The sequence below is a fragment of the Podarcis gaigeae genome (assembly GCF_964106915.1).
Source record: "Podarcis gaigeae genome assembly, chromosome: 12".
Classification (NCBI taxonomy): domain Eukaryota; kingdom Metazoa; phylum Chordata; class Lepidosauria; order Squamata; family Lacertidae; genus Podarcis; species Podarcis gaigeae.
The window spans coordinates 56,129,190-56,144,552 of NC_139688.1; the positions used below are offsets into that span (position 1 = coordinate 56,129,190).

The 15,363-nt window shown below is 42.1% G+C and overlaps 1 protein-coding gene across 2 annotated transcripts in view; it reads right to left on the reverse strand.

Moving 5' to 3' along the window:
• AOAH (acyloxyacyl hydrolase) overlaps positions 1–13,813 on the reverse strand; it is a 94,625-nt gene extending 80,812 nt beyond the window's left edge. The window contains exons 1-2 of one of the 2 annotated variants that reach the window (XM_083706352.1): positions 13,694–13,813; positions 4,721–4,836 (exon numbers count right to left, since the gene is read on the reverse strand). In XM_083706352.1, coding sequence (XP_083562478.1) covers positions 4,721–4,835 — 115 coding nt within the window. In that variant the 5' untranslated portion in view covers position 4,836; positions 13,694–13,813. Of the gene's footprint in view, positions 1–4,720; positions 4,837–12,001; positions 12,036–13,693 lie in introns of those variants that run through there. The other variant, XM_083706351.1, reaches the window with a different exon arrangement.
• Positions 13,814–15,363: the final 1,550 nt, after the last annotated feature.

Here is a 15,363-nt window from a genome sequence, read left to right on the forward strand (position 1 = left end):
AGTTGTTGAGTGCAACTGTTTTGGCTGAGGTTTTTGCAGTGCTTCCAGTCATTAAACATTTCTGAGTATTGGGGAAACCATGATTCTTTCAATATGACTGCATGTATATTTTTCAATGTTAAAAATGAGACATGAAATATATTATCCACCCTGTATTTTCCCCAAAATACATGTCACATAATGGAACCAACGTTGAAATTCATTGAAAGACCAACGTAGTTAAGCAGGGACAGCTGGCTTCACAACCATCAGAATGAAGGAAATGTGATTTTTTTAAAAAGTTGCATGTCATTTATTCAGATAAAATCCATGCAACTGGGAGAAAAAGTAATGGTCTTATTTTTAAAATGACTGTAGCTATTTGTGGATCTTATTTGCTGCATCCAATTAATGAACTACATAAGAGATGGTGACATGCAATCCATTGCTTTTGCTATTGGATTGTGGGAACTGTTAAACTGTTCATTTCCTTAGTTTTGAAATGTAAAGGATTCCAAAAAATTGTAGTTAATGCGAGTGGTCCCCCGCCCCTGCTGAAGGCACTGGTTTTAAAATGTGGCTAAGAGAACACATTTTTCTTTTCTTTTTTTCAAACTGGTATATACCCTGTTGTGGAAAGGCGCACAGAAAGCAGGGGGCCTGTAAAATTACTCGCGTACATGCTCAATTTTTCTTGCAGATCTACCACGCCTCATTTACATGTGCTTCTTTCCATGATTGAATACAGAGGCTGCGGCGCTGAAAGAGCTAACTTTATAAATAGCCCCCTTTCCTTCAGAGGGGGTTACTAATGAATAATTAGTTCCACAATTGCGACTATAATCAGGTAAATTATCTGCAGACGTAGCAGTGACTATACGGCTTATTTCCCTGTGCAATTAGCAAACACGCTGCAAGTCGGGGCTTGTTCCCATGATCTCTTTTGTCTGGAAACTGTTAATCCTTATTGATTACCTCTGATTATCAACTCTCCTGGGGTGGAGGAAACTAGAACTGTGTGTACCCTACCCCTCTGTTGTTTCTACTAGCAGCCGGCATCAGAATTAAACCCATCACAAGGAAGCGATTACTGCTGTACAACAAACCCTATTGAAGTTCTCATGGGCTGGCTGGCTGGAGGAATGCTATTCCTCAATCTGAATGTGCCTTGTTCCTCAGGGTAAGAACAGTAGCAACAATAACCTGAGCTAGACCATGATTGGGAACCGGATGACCTGCAGTTCTGTTTTTGTTTTTTTAAAATTTTATTTTTTTAAGAGTTTAAAGATTACAAAAAGAAAGAAAGAAAATTAAACAAATCAATATAATACAATGCAAAAACAAAAACACTACATAAAACATTGAACTAACAAAACCAAAAAATAACAATTAAAAATACTTCCAATATTTCCAGTCATAGCTTTCATTCACTTGTTTCATTGACTTCCTCACGCCTCCCTTTTTGTATTCCACTTCGATTAACTGTTTCAGCAATTCCTTTCCATCTTCCTCTGTTTTCTGTCCTGTAATTAATCTTAACATATTCTAACCTTGTTTTTTCCCTTTAATACATTAACAATCAATCTGTACCTAATTCCATATAACATTTCTGCCAAAGCCATATAACTTCATTCCACCATTTTTCTAAAGCCCATTAATTTTACAATATTTCTGTAAATAATCTTTAAATTTTTTCCAATCTTCTTCCACCGACGGATGACCTGCAGTTCTGAAGTGACTAGCAATAGCCTTAACAGTGGTACCTCGGGTTAAGAACTTAATTCGTTCTGGAGGCCCATTCTTAACCTGAAACTGTTCTTAACCTGAGATACTACTTTAGCTAATGGGGCCTCCCGCTGCGCCACCGCTGCACGATTTCTGTTCTCATCCTGAAGCAAAGTTCTTAACCCAAGGTACTATTTCTGGGTTAGCAGAGTCTGTAACCTAAAGCGTCTGTAACTCGAGGTACCACTGTATGTGTTTTGCAAGCACTTGCTATACTAAATCCACTTTCACTTTGATAAGCAAGGGTTGCTACTGCACTAGAGACCCCGAGGCATTGCTATTCTGCAATTAGCCAGAAGTGGAATTAAAATTCCACACAGCACTGAATATAAGGCTTCATTAACTTTCAATGCTCTCCCCTACGGCCAACAATCATCTATAATGTTTACTCAGAAGATCACCCCTGTTCAGCAGTGACCCCTTCCAATGTCAGTTTAAAAATTTCTCCATCCAGGGTCAGCCTTTTACTTTTTCCTGGTAATGACAGTCATTATTGGTTTTCTTTCATTTCCCCACCTATTTGTGTGTTGTTGTTTTTAGCAGAACAGTGCTGTAATTTTGCCCTCAAAATTAAAAAAAAAAATGCTGAAAGGAAATCAGTAATTAAAATCCTCTGAAGAGTGAACACAAACTGACTAAGAAGCAACTCGTAACTAATATCCCAGTTTTGATGAGGAAGGGACAATTAAAAAAAACCAAACTGAACATGCAAACAGGAAGTAGTTTATTGAAGGTACAGTAGCCCTTATAAATTTCAACAGGGCTTTGTCTGTCTACATAGAACAGACTGGATTTACAACAGCATTTTATAGTTGGAAGGAAAATGTCTGAACAAACTCCAAAAGGCAAGTGAACACAGGGTGGCAATTCTGAAAAAATGCAGAAGTAAACTACATTTGTGGCCATCATGATGGTATAAAAGCACATTATAATCATCAACATCATCATTAAAATTTCTATTCAGTGGTGCCTCGCAAGACGAATGCCTCGCAAGACGAAAAACTCGCTAGACGAAAGGGTTTTCCGTTTTTCGAGGCGCTTCGCAAGACGAATTTCCCTATGGGCTTGCTTCGCAAGACGAAAACGTCTTGCGAATTTTTTCACTCCCCCCCTTTTTCTAAGCCGCTAAGCCACTAATAGCGCTAAGCCGCTAAGCCGCTAATAGGGGTGCTTCGCAAGACGAAAAAACCGCAAGACGAAGAGATTCGCGGAACAAATTATGTTCGTCTTGCGAGGCACCACTGTACCATCCTTCATCCAAGGATCACAGGGAGGTTCTCAATATAAAAGCACAAAAATGCATAACATAATAACGAACAAAAACAATAACCCCCAATATTATTTTAGCTGAGATGGCTGCTAAAAAGTTATACAGATTGAAAATAGACAAAAACTATATTCTATGATTTCTTGGTCATAAAACTGGGACATTTACATGCTTGAAAAGAATATCTCACTACTGTGTGCCAGTGAAAGGATTATTTCTCCACCGCCATTACACCAGCACATTTCTGAGTGGTGAGGGGTTTATTCGCAATTGCCCAAATCAAAAGGCTGCTGGAAGCCTTGGAGATGGGCTATGGAACATGTTTGCTAGGCCCCTGTCCATTAAGGGTGGCAAAGAAAATTAATTTTGTTTGTGTTTTAATGAGAAGTAACTAAGTCACACTTTATGAACAAGTATAAGATGTGAAGTGCAATTAAACTTTGAAAATTGCACTGCTCTGAAATTATGTATGTGTTGGGGAAAAGTGAACATATAGATTGCTTGCAAAGATGTGTATACAGAAAAGTGTCTATTGGGAGAAATTGCACTTAAATCCCAATGAATTATTATGGGGGTTGTTTTCAGGGGGGTGTTAATCGCAAATTGCTGTGGAAATGTGGAGCAGTGAATTTAAGAGTGGAAAAATGAGAAACAGAGAGAAACAGAAATTAAAAGATATTTTGTCTAGCCTCAATGCCATTGAATCTAAAGCATTATTACAGTTGTACCTTGGAAGTCAAACTGAATCTGTTCTGGAAGTCTGTTCAACTTCCAAAGCGTTCAGCGTCCAAAGCGTGGCTTCTGATTGGCTGCAGGAACTTCTGAAAATCGTCTGAAAACCGGAACAATCACTTCTGGGTTTTGATAGTTTGGGAGCCGAAACATTCAAGTTCAAAGGGATTCAGCTTCTGAGGTTCCACTGTATAGTCTGATTCTACGGCAGGGATCAGCAACCTAAGGCCCATGGGCCAGAGGTGGCCTGTGGAGGTCATTTGATCAGCCCACGAACCACTCCCGAACTGAGCTGCCCACTTGCGCGCTGTGCTAAATTGGCGCAGCACAGCGCACGGACTTGCTTCCACTTTGTTGAAAACTGCGTCTGCGCAGGCACCGAAAATCACAGGCATGTGCGCTCACACTAACGCGCGATCCGGTTCACGGAGGGGTCTCCGCGGGACCGATCTGGCCCAGGCAGGATAAACCTTGCTGGCCCCTGTTCTATGGGATCAATTTCAGTTCTTGAGGCCTGAAGATTTGGACAAGATGCTGGAAGCTGTGTGGCTAACTATAGGGTATCGCAACCCTTGTACATCATGATGAATTTGAGTGAGTGGGTGCATCTCCTTGCAAGACGGGGAGGTGATTTGAAAGAAGCCATAGTTGCTCCTGGAAAATATCTATCATGGGCTGGAGGCTTATGAGAGCTACCCCTCAGTCCCAAATGTCCACTTTGTGGGGAAGGTGCTCCAGATGCAACTGAATTAGGTGTGGCTGCACAAGTCCTTGTTGCAGGGGTGTGCTGGATGAAACAGAGATGTTGTGAGGGGGTGGTTCTTAGGTCTGGGAATTAGATGGCTTATCTATTCTGGATGTGGCTGCACTCTCCCTTAAGGTACAAGTGCATCATCTGGGATATTTTTATGAAGAGCTGTTTTAAATAAATACAACAAATAAGAAATCAGCACATACCTATACAGCTCTGCTGCTTGTTTTGGACATCTGGAACGAGGGAGGCGCCTTTCAGCAAAAGCATGAAGAGGAGCACAAAGTTGAAGGAAGGAGCCATCTTCCAACGCATTCTCATTCTGGAAGTAAAAACATAGAGGAAGGGTGGGGAAAAACTTCTCAAAATCAGCATTGACATAAGTGAAATTCTTAAGGACTGCTGTCATTAAATCTCATGGAGGGAGACCCAAGTGCAGGAGCAATGCATGCGGTTCTTGCACCTGAGGAGCTGAGGTAACCGAGTGCTTTGCCAATAAAGAACCAAACTTCCAGTCGCATGTTCTCACTGGGTTTCTGTGCATGCGTGCACATGTTCAGGACAGAGAACCTATCCATTTCAGTCTCTCTCGGTTTCTCGGTTTCCCAATCTTACATTCAACTCCCCACATTTCCACATCAATATGCAATTTTTCAAAAGCCATCATGAAATTCATTAGCATATAAACACCTTTGTATGTTATTTTGCCTAACATGCACAATATTGCAAAGCAATTTCCCCCAATACAATGCATTTTTGTATCCACTTATATGCGCACTACCCTGGTATATGCATTTGTGTAAAGGTAAAGGACCCCTGGACTGTTAAGTCCAGTCAAAGGCTACTATGGGGTTGCAGCGCTCATCTCGCTGTCAGGCCAAGGGAGCTGGCGTTTGTCCACAGACCGCTTTCCGGGTATTGCAGCAGCATGATTAAACCGCTTCTGCCGCAGCGGAACACCGTGACGGAAACCAGAGCACACGGAAACGCTGTTTACCTTTCTGCCACAGTGGTACCTATTTATCTACTTGCACTGGTGTGCTTTCAAATTACTAGCAGGAGCTGCGACAGAGCAACGGAAGCTCATCCCGTTGCGGGGATTTGAACCATCAGTCTTCTGATCAGCAAACCCAAGAAGCTCAGTGGTTTAGATCACAGCTCCACCCACGTCCCTATGCATTTTTGTACACACTACTTGACTTGCGTTACAAAAATCAGGGTAACTGCAAATTTCAAAGGATGGCTGTTGTTTTGGTTCTCATCTTGTTTTGAAAAGTATGAATTTGGCAAGTTCACATTTAACTGTGAACTCAGTTGAATTTCTCCTGCATCCCTCTCTTTGTGGATTACTTTTAAATTCCCACCCCCAAAACTTGGATATGGTTGCATGCACTATATTTCAGTCATGGGATCTAAAACTACATGCAGCAGCAGTTGTCTCTAGCAAAGTGAATCACAAAGTGGTTACTAGATTTTGATGCAAAGAGATGCAATGACAGGCAAAAAAACAGCAGGCAGTGCTTCTCCAAACACAGCATCTTTTTGTCAGGGACAACTGTGGATGGTGAATTTTGCCCTCAGAAGCCCCTCTTAGAATCAAGAGAAGTGCCACCCTAATGACAGAAGCAGTTAATGCTGCAAGAAAAACTATTGCCAGGACATGGGAATCATTACAATTATTAATGGTGGACCCGTTGTATAATGCAATTTGGCCAACAGCATTTTGAAAAAACTGACACAGCAAGTAGCAAGAGCCAAAAAGAAACATGGCAATTTTTATGCTGTCTTTTTTTTATTTCAGAAATGAGGTATATGGTAGAATACTACCCATAGTTTACAGCACAGTTTGGCTTGCATGCAGTACATATTAAATTATTTCCCCTTCCCTCATCCTATAAATTCCTGCAAATTCTAATTCTAATTGATATGAAATACCTTTGCTTATGGTCACCAGCCATGTTAAGCAGTTTGAAGGTGGAAATGAATACAAACTACACCACCAAAAAACAACCCAGCAGCAAAAGTTGCATGCCTTACCAGTAGTTTCTGCAGCAGTGACTCCTAATAAAATAGCAACAGCGAAGAAAAAACGCCTCCTCAGAAGAGGAGTCTCTCACAGAACTGGCTCAGTCTTCGTTTTCCTCTTCCTCTTTTCTTGACAATTGTGGTTTGGTTAGCAGGGTGTGGAACCCGGCAGCAAAGTTCACTGTTTGGGGTTTTCTCATAAACCTCATTCATCTGAAACCAAAGCATGAGGCAGAGATACGTTTACTGACCAATTCAAAATTTGCCTTACCCCCTTGATCCTATGAGTTTCTAGTGACATCAGCAATGTATCTTGCAAATACAGTGGTACCTCGGGTTACATACGCTTCAGGTTACATACACTTCAGGTTACAGACTCCACTGACCCAGAAATAGTACCTCGGGTTAAGAACTTTGCTTCAGGATGAGAACAGAAATTGTGCTCCGGTGGTGCAGCGGCAGCAGGAGGCCCCATTAGCTAAAGTGGTGCTTCAGGTTAAGAACAGTTTTAGGTTAAGAACGGACCTCCAGAACAAATTAAGTACTTAACCCAAGGTACCACTGTATACAGAATACAAATAAAGTGGGAGCAAGGTTTTACCAGCCTGCAGGCAATACATTTATATTCCCGGTGAGCAACTTGGAGGGCCAACACTGAGGCTCCAGTATTCTCCCGCCTGAGACCCTGTTTCTAAGCCCTGTTCCTGCAGGCGCCAACTTGGGAGAAAGGTGAGATATAAATGCATTTAAAAATATTAATAATAAATCCAGGTTCATACATGTAAACCAGGCTTCCTCAGCCTCGGCCCTCCAGATGTTTTTAGCCTACAACTCCCATGATCCCCAGCTAGCAGGACCAGTGGTCAGGGATGATGGGAATTGTAGTCTCAAAATATCTGGAGGGACGAGGTTGAGGAAGCCTGAGGTAAACTGTATAACTCAAGGTACGGAGTCACGATGATGAATAAGGTTGAACAGTTAATAGCTTTTGTCCTGTAGACCTTTCCCAATGGACACCGGAAAATGCCAAAGTTCAAATAAACTGAAAACATTTAATGCATTTCCTATTCTTTAGTCATGCAAATATATTTTTCTTGGCAGCTGTGAACTTTTAAAGATAGTGCTGCTGTCAGATTTTGTATATGGATTATTCAAACTATTCCCTTAAAAAGGAAGAGAGAGAATGTACAGGCAACCGTGAAAAATGGATGCCTCGTTGGTGCATAGCAGTCAGCCAGGTATTCTAAATGCAATATGACATTTCTGTACCAGGTCCGCTGATCCCTTTTTCTTCTTCCTCTCAGCTGAAATTCTTGCTAAGGTAGCAGCTCATTATAAGGGCTACACATCCTTTAATCCTCTGAAGAACCTTTTAAACGCACATCAGATTATGACCCACAACACCTTGAAGTCTGTTAAAGCTGTAGACCTTAAATTGAAAGGCATTACTCTGAAAAACAATGCTTTCAGAATATGAAGCTTTCAAGGTCCATTTCTCATCTCCAAGGCCATTTTTCCTGAACGCAAAACATCCTAATGCCACCACTTAAACAGTGATCCTTCTCTGACCCTTTCAAGGAAGGAGAGAGAGATGTTCGTTTCCGTTTCATTTTTAATTTGTTCGCTGCCTGTCAACACTGCTGCACACGACGGAGTTTGCAAGCCATAAAAATGACAAAACATGCAACAAAGATCACACATCCCATAACAACACCATCCCATACAAATACGCCAAAATATGACTGTTAAAAAACACACACACAACTTAAATTGGCCAAAGCAATATTCAATAATCCATTTAACTGCTGTTATTGCTGCATTGTGGCTGTGTGTGCCGCTGGCCCAGCTTTTCACTCTATAGGTGGCCTTAGGTAAGCTGATACTCCCTCAGCCTCAGCATTTGAAGATGATGACCTACAACAAAGTGCTGCATTGTGGATTGCTACTGCTCAGGAGACAACCTTCCATTCCACTTCCAGCAGGTTTCACTTCCCCTCGCTCCCAACTGCCAGCCAACTTTCTGCAGTCATTGAATGCACTTGGTTCTCATTGGGCTTCTTTAATGCGGGGGATGTCCTCCCAACTTAGGTTTCCCCCATACAGTGGTACCTCGGGTTACAGATGCTTCAGGTTACAGATGCTTCAGGTTACAGACTCTGCTAACTCAGAAATAGTACCTCGGGTTGAGAACTTTGCTTCAGGATGAGAACAGAAATTGTGCTCCGGCGGCATGGCGGCAGCATGAGGCCCCATTAGCTAAAGTGGCGTTTCAGGTTAAGAACAGTTTCAGGTTAAGAACGGACCTCCAGAATGAATTAAGTACTTAACCCGAGGTACTACTGTAAATGTTTTTAATAGTTGTGCAAACCATTTGGTTCCCTCAACCTGTTGCTGTTTCCCTCTTGTGCGTTGCTAGAGCTGTCTTGTCCAGCAGCTCTCATGGACTGAACATCACAAACAGAGACACTCAAATTTTGTTGGTGTGTGTGTGTGTGTGTGTGAGAGAGAGAGAGAGAGAGAGAGAGAAAGGAAACTTCAAAGCTCTTCCTTCTAAGACAAGAAAATACCCACAGAAAGAGTGAATTAATGGGATGGCAGCTTTATATTTATATATCCCTTTTCTAGCTACCCCAACCCACTCTAAATCCCCCTTCTAGGGTTTTTCTAAAACTTTTTGCACTTCCACAAGCCTCAGGCTAAACCCGAGCCTACTGAGAGCTCTATCCTATGCTGCTAAGTGACAGCAGAGTGAAAACTGTATTGGAAAGAGAATATATTACAGGGCTGTTGGAGGAAAATAAGTGAAGCACCTTATCAGTGCTACTGCTATTGTCATCTACCAATGCATTATTGGATGTGCCGGACTATTGTCTTGCCTCGTTAATGGGCTGGATGAGAGCCAATAAACTGAAGCTCAATCTGGATAAGACCAAGGCACTACTAGAAGGTGGCTCCCTGGTTTGCGATAACTCACTACGTCTAAGAGATGATGGCGAAATGTTTCAAGTTATCTGAACTGAGATATAGTAGAACTTGTAAGTGAGCATACAGAATATATTATGTAAAGATATCCAAAGCTCATCTATGGAAACATACATGGAAGAAACACCCAGAGAAGGAAACTAATGGCAGAAGTTTCAAATCAATGGAGGAACTGACGTTTGTGGTGCTGAGTGAATAGAAAGAGCAAGGGATCAGAAGTAGCAGAACACAGAGGAATATATCCACAGATAACAATATATACTGTATATGTATATATGTGCGTGTATATATATTTATATATATATTTGTTGGAGTAAAGGTTGCTGTGTATGTCAGAGACCCTACAGCTCCTTCCCCCAAATAAAAACTTAAATAAGCCCACAAATTCACTATGTATAGAAATGCTAGCCCAAACTGGGAACTTAAGTACGGAGGAATACTATCGCCCTGATCAAACTCTGATGGTGATCTTGAGACAGAGGGGATAGGAAGGTAGTCAAAGAAGAAGTGGACATTTGAAACTGGCAATTTCAGCTATTCTTGTATTGATTGGCTGGGTAAATGTATGTTTTGGTCTTGTCAAAGGAACATTTCACCCCCCTTGATGCAACATATGATTGTGGCTTGAGGAGAGAAGCATTAGGCAACTCCGTTTACTTCCCTTCCCGACACATCCCTGTACGGTGTAGGGAGAAAAATGTTTTTTGTTTGTTTCTTAAACTCACCTATTTATTTAACAAGATTTATATACCACTTATCTGTAGATGAAACCTCCAAGTCATTCACAAAGAATATAAGCCAAGTGACCCTCCGCTCCAGTTGTTTCCTTCTGCGATTTCTGTCCCTTTTCACGTCTATTATAACTGCATTTAGGTCACATCCTGACACCAACTCCACATGTCTGAAAGCCTCAGGTCCTCATATACCATTAGGAAATGGACAAAACCGGGTCCTTGCCAATGTTCCCTTTATGGTGACATAACCGCCTTGTGGGACCCAGAAAAATTGCTTCAAGAACAAATAAGCATTTATGAGCAATCATGACTGAGCCTACCCAAGAGTGAGATGTTCTTGCGGCCAGATACTGTTCTTTCAATCAAGAAGCTTTCAAGGTGGCATTCAAGCCTTTTTTATTGTGTGTTTCTTTGCCTTCTTGCAGTTTTTAAAAGCACCATTTCTATTTCATTTTACAAAGACATGTATGTACATGTTTGCTAATTGCACAGGGAAATAAGCCGTCTGGTATCCTAAGTATGTAGAAATCACTGCCTTACTTCTCTGTTTATAGTGGTACCTCGGGTTACAGATGCTTCAGGTTACAGACTCCGCTAACCCAGAAATAGTACCTCGGGTTAAGAACTTTGCTTCAGGGCAAGAACAGAAATTGCGCCGTGGCAGCAGCGGGAGGCCCCATTAGCTAAAGTGGTACCTCAGGTTAAGAACAGTTTCAGGTTCAGAACGGACCTCCAGAACGCATTAAGTTCTTAACCTGAGGTACCACTGTATTTCCAAACTGATAGACACTCAACCACTGTTCACTATAAGAGGGAATGATGATAAAAACTTGACACATCCTGTCTATGTACCTTTAACAATAGCTTGATCTGCAGAAACCAGCTTACCATGCCATGGAGATAAGCAACATTGCCCACTCATGTTTGAACAAGCAGAAGAGCAAGGCAACTAAAATATTTGACAATCCTATTCGCCTCTGATCTGAAGCAGCACACAGCTTTGGTCTCTGGAACCCCAACTAAGTATACAAACAGCTCACACGAAGCAACCCTCAGAGATAACAAACTCAATTTTTCTCTCATTTACCCTGCAGAAGTCAATGCAGGGAAATCGATGGAAGATGGTGTAAACAAGGAAGGGGAGATTGGAAAAGTATTAATCTTTGCAGCTTTCTTGCTTTAATGTAAAAAGTTTCCATAAAGTCTCTGGCTTTACAAGCTCCTGCTAGTATCATTAAATCGCGCCTCGCAAGGCTGAAGCGTTTGTGCTCCGTGGGACGGCTGCCTGGTTGACTGAGTAGCGTTCTCATTACTGACCTTCCCGTGGTCCTTTTCAGGGGATTTAACTAGCCAATTCAATTAAACAGCATTTCCGACAAATGTACACATCTTGTTATAATACCTGTTGAGACACAATTCTATCAATTCGGGCACACTTTAAAACACTTCTAACAGTGTCCAGTGAATAATTACATTCCGTCGCACACATCTTGATATGTATTCTTGGCACAGTTCATTAAAGCGTGTGTGCCGGCAGGAGAGGAGGATATAGGAACTTGCATTAGCCGATTTTAGATTCTCACATCTCCCTCTGCCTTAAATCAATTGATCTATCCCCATTTACGTGCTCTGCGCTTTTAACAAGCCCTCCTTTTAGCACAGAAACAACTCTTTGTACGTGAAAGCCATAATGAAAAGGTAGTGAAATAACAGCAGCAACAATAAACGAAAGCTCAAAAAATTCACTCAGTGTTATTATTCTGATTCTCTCTCTGGACTCAGCTACACAGATGTAAATACGGGCAAGAAAAGGCCACAACTTTATTGATTACAGCAAGTGAAAAGGTATTGGCTTAGGCATTGGATCACGTCAGTTGACTCCACTCACTTGGAGAGGGGTGAGTCTAAAAAGGGGGTTTATTCACCAGTAGGTGGAGCCTGTTGATGCTAATCCAACTATAAGCTCTCCCCTGATGCCACCGAGGGTCGTGCCATGGCCCCCCGCCACACAGGCATCGGACAGGATCCACGACCGCCGGATTCCTTTAATGGAATACCCAAAAATTGAAGGCGTAGACGATGCCCCAACTACAATGTGCTCCGCCAGGTAGCCGCTAGCAAGAAGAAGCTAAGGAATTTTGCACAGTGATTATCAAGCCCAACAGGAGGCTAATTCCAGTTGGTTTTGAGGTAAGGTAAAATCGTGGTGGCAAGGGAAAGGTTTGGAAGGAGAAAGAAAGACCAGTTTATTATAACGGTTTAAGTGTTTTAAGTACATTATACAAATGTGACACTAGGTGGCAATGACAAGCTAATGGCAAATTCAATGTATTTTTCAAAACACTTTAAAAAAAAGCATTTTCACAGTTTTTTATATGTGGTGGCGCTGTGGGTAAAAGCCTCAGCGCCTAGGGCTTGCCGATCGAAAGGTCGTGGTTCGAATCCCCGCGGCGGGGTGCGCTCCCGCTGCTCGGTCCCAGCGCCTGCCAACCTAGTAGTTCGAAAGCACGCCCGGGTGCAAGTAGATAAATAGGGACCGCTTACCAGCGGGAAGGTAAACGGCGTTCCGTGTGCTGCGCTGGCTCGCCAGAGCAGCGATGTCACGCTGGCCACGTGACCCGGAAGTGTCTCCGGACAGCGCTGGCCCCTGGCCTCTTAAGTGAGATGGGAGCACAACCCCAGAGTCTGTCAAGACTGGCCCGTACGGGCAGGGGTACCTTTACCTTTACCTAGATTCCTATCTGCCTAGGAACCATACCAAGATTTTGCAGTGACTGGCGCTTTCAAAACAGCCAGATTTATGTATAAGCTAAACAAGCTATAGCTTAGGGCCCCACTCTCTTGGGCTCCCCCCCAAAAAATTTAAAGGGAAAAAACCTGGATGCACATTTCCAAAATGTAAGATAAAAAAACAAATAAAAGAAGACCTACATACAGCAACAGCATTTTGTGTTGTGTAGGATCCTATGATGCAAGGATTGGCCTGCTAGCCTGCTCCCTAAAATGTCACTGGTTTGCTCATTTCTATATATAGGGTGCCTACATTCTGCATGGACTGGCTGTAATAATTACAGTGGTACCTCTGGATGCGAACGGGATCCGTTCCGGAGCCCTGTTCGCATCCTGAAGCAAACACAACCCATTTCCACGCGTGCGCGGGTCGCGATTCGCCGCTTTCGCGCATGTGCGTGACGTCATTTTGAGTGTTACTTCCGTTACTTCCGGGTCACCGCGGGATGAAACCCGAAAATATTCATCCCGAAGCATATTTAACACGAGGTATGACTGTACTTTGATAAAATACATATTTTGTTATGTGCAAATGGCTTTAGATACCTATTAGGCCCATAAATTACTATATAGCAGATATTCAACACAAAAACCAGCGGCAATTTGTTGTTGACAAAGGACAGCTGGACATATAAAGGGCCCCATTACCTTCAGTACCTGAGGGCCTCATCAAACCTAAATCCGGCCCTGCCTGCTGCCAGGGAAAGGACAGATTCTTCTTGCCAGAGGTCCAAACTGGCCTCTTGCAAAGGACTTTCTCCCGGCCGCCTTCCTTCCATTGCGTCATCTGTTTCACCTCCCTCTGTGATCCTTCTTCCTCCTTGGAAGCGAGTCCGGGGACTGCAGGTTACTCACCTGAGATAATATATTGAAAATGAGACTACAGTGGTGCCTCGCAAGACGAAAATAATCCGTTCCGCGAGTCTCTTTGTCTTGCGGTTTTTTCGTCTTGTGAAGCACCCCTATTAGCGGATTAGCGGCTATTAGCGGCTTAGCGGCTTAGGAAAAGGGGGGGGGGAGGGAAAAAACTCGCAAGACTCGCAAGATGTTTTCGTCTTGCGAAGCAAGCCCATAGGGAAATTCGTCTTGCGAAGCACCTCAAAAGACGGAAAACTATTTCGTCTAGCGAGTTTTTCGGCTTGCAAGGCATTCGTCTTGCGGGGCACCACTGTATTGTATAAATGGCCCATAGAGAATTAGGGTCTCTGCATACTAGCAATCTGAGGGTTGGGGTTTGTATTAATTATTAATTATTATTAATAATAATAATAATACCCTGCACATCTGGCTAGGTTGCCTCAGCCACTCTGGGCAGCTTCCAACACAAATGACAATAATGATAATAATAAAACATCAAACATTAATAGTAACAATCTGACCCAATATAAAAACAAATGATAACTTTTAAATAAACAACTTCTATCAAATGAAGCAATATTGAATAATCCATTAGAATCCAATAGTTAAACAGTAAAATTAAACATCAGCAAATAATAATTCAACAGTTTACACTTATCAATTACGAAGAGTTACTAATCTGTAAACAATAAAAATAACAGCAAATCACAATGCATAAAGTACCACAAAACATAAACATAGAAAACCATGTAAAGGGATGAAACTGAGAAACAAGCTTATAAAATTTTTAAAAATATCCCTGCACTCCTCTCTTCCCGGCTGATTCTGCTGTTTTCAAAGGCTCCCAGGGCTGGGGGCTGGGGCAAGGCAGAAATTCTCTTTCCCCTCCCAACACTGAAGATTGTAGGAAGCTAAGAAACACCTGGAAGCAAGATAAGCCAAACAAGCCTTACTTAAAATAAAGGGTTATTTCCTTGTGTTTGTAAGCAGGAAACATTTGCCATAAATGCACAGACAGAGATATATCATAATAGCACAGGAAAACATTTCAAGCTTACCACTGTGATGAAAAATTCATTATTCATGCACTGACACCAGTCTGTTTCTTTAATCCTAGACACAGCAGTTACTTCTGATGACTGGAGGATATAAATACAAAGTCCCTGGCGATTAAAGAAATCTGTAACTTTTATCCAAAATTCATCATCTCTTGTTTACAGAATACGGCTTTATTTTTGGCTCTGGTGTTCCAAAACACTCCACAATCCATCTCTACTCGCAGCACATTTATGAGGCCCAGAACTTTGCCAATGCCTTTCTTCTGTCTAAGCAACCAAATGGATTGCAGATTCCCTGACCTACGGCTTATCAGTGGGGGGCGAAGAGGTTTAATTGCCATGGAAAAAGCAAGAGTGAGAGGAAACATTGAATCAGCAGCTATTTTTTTAAGACAATATATT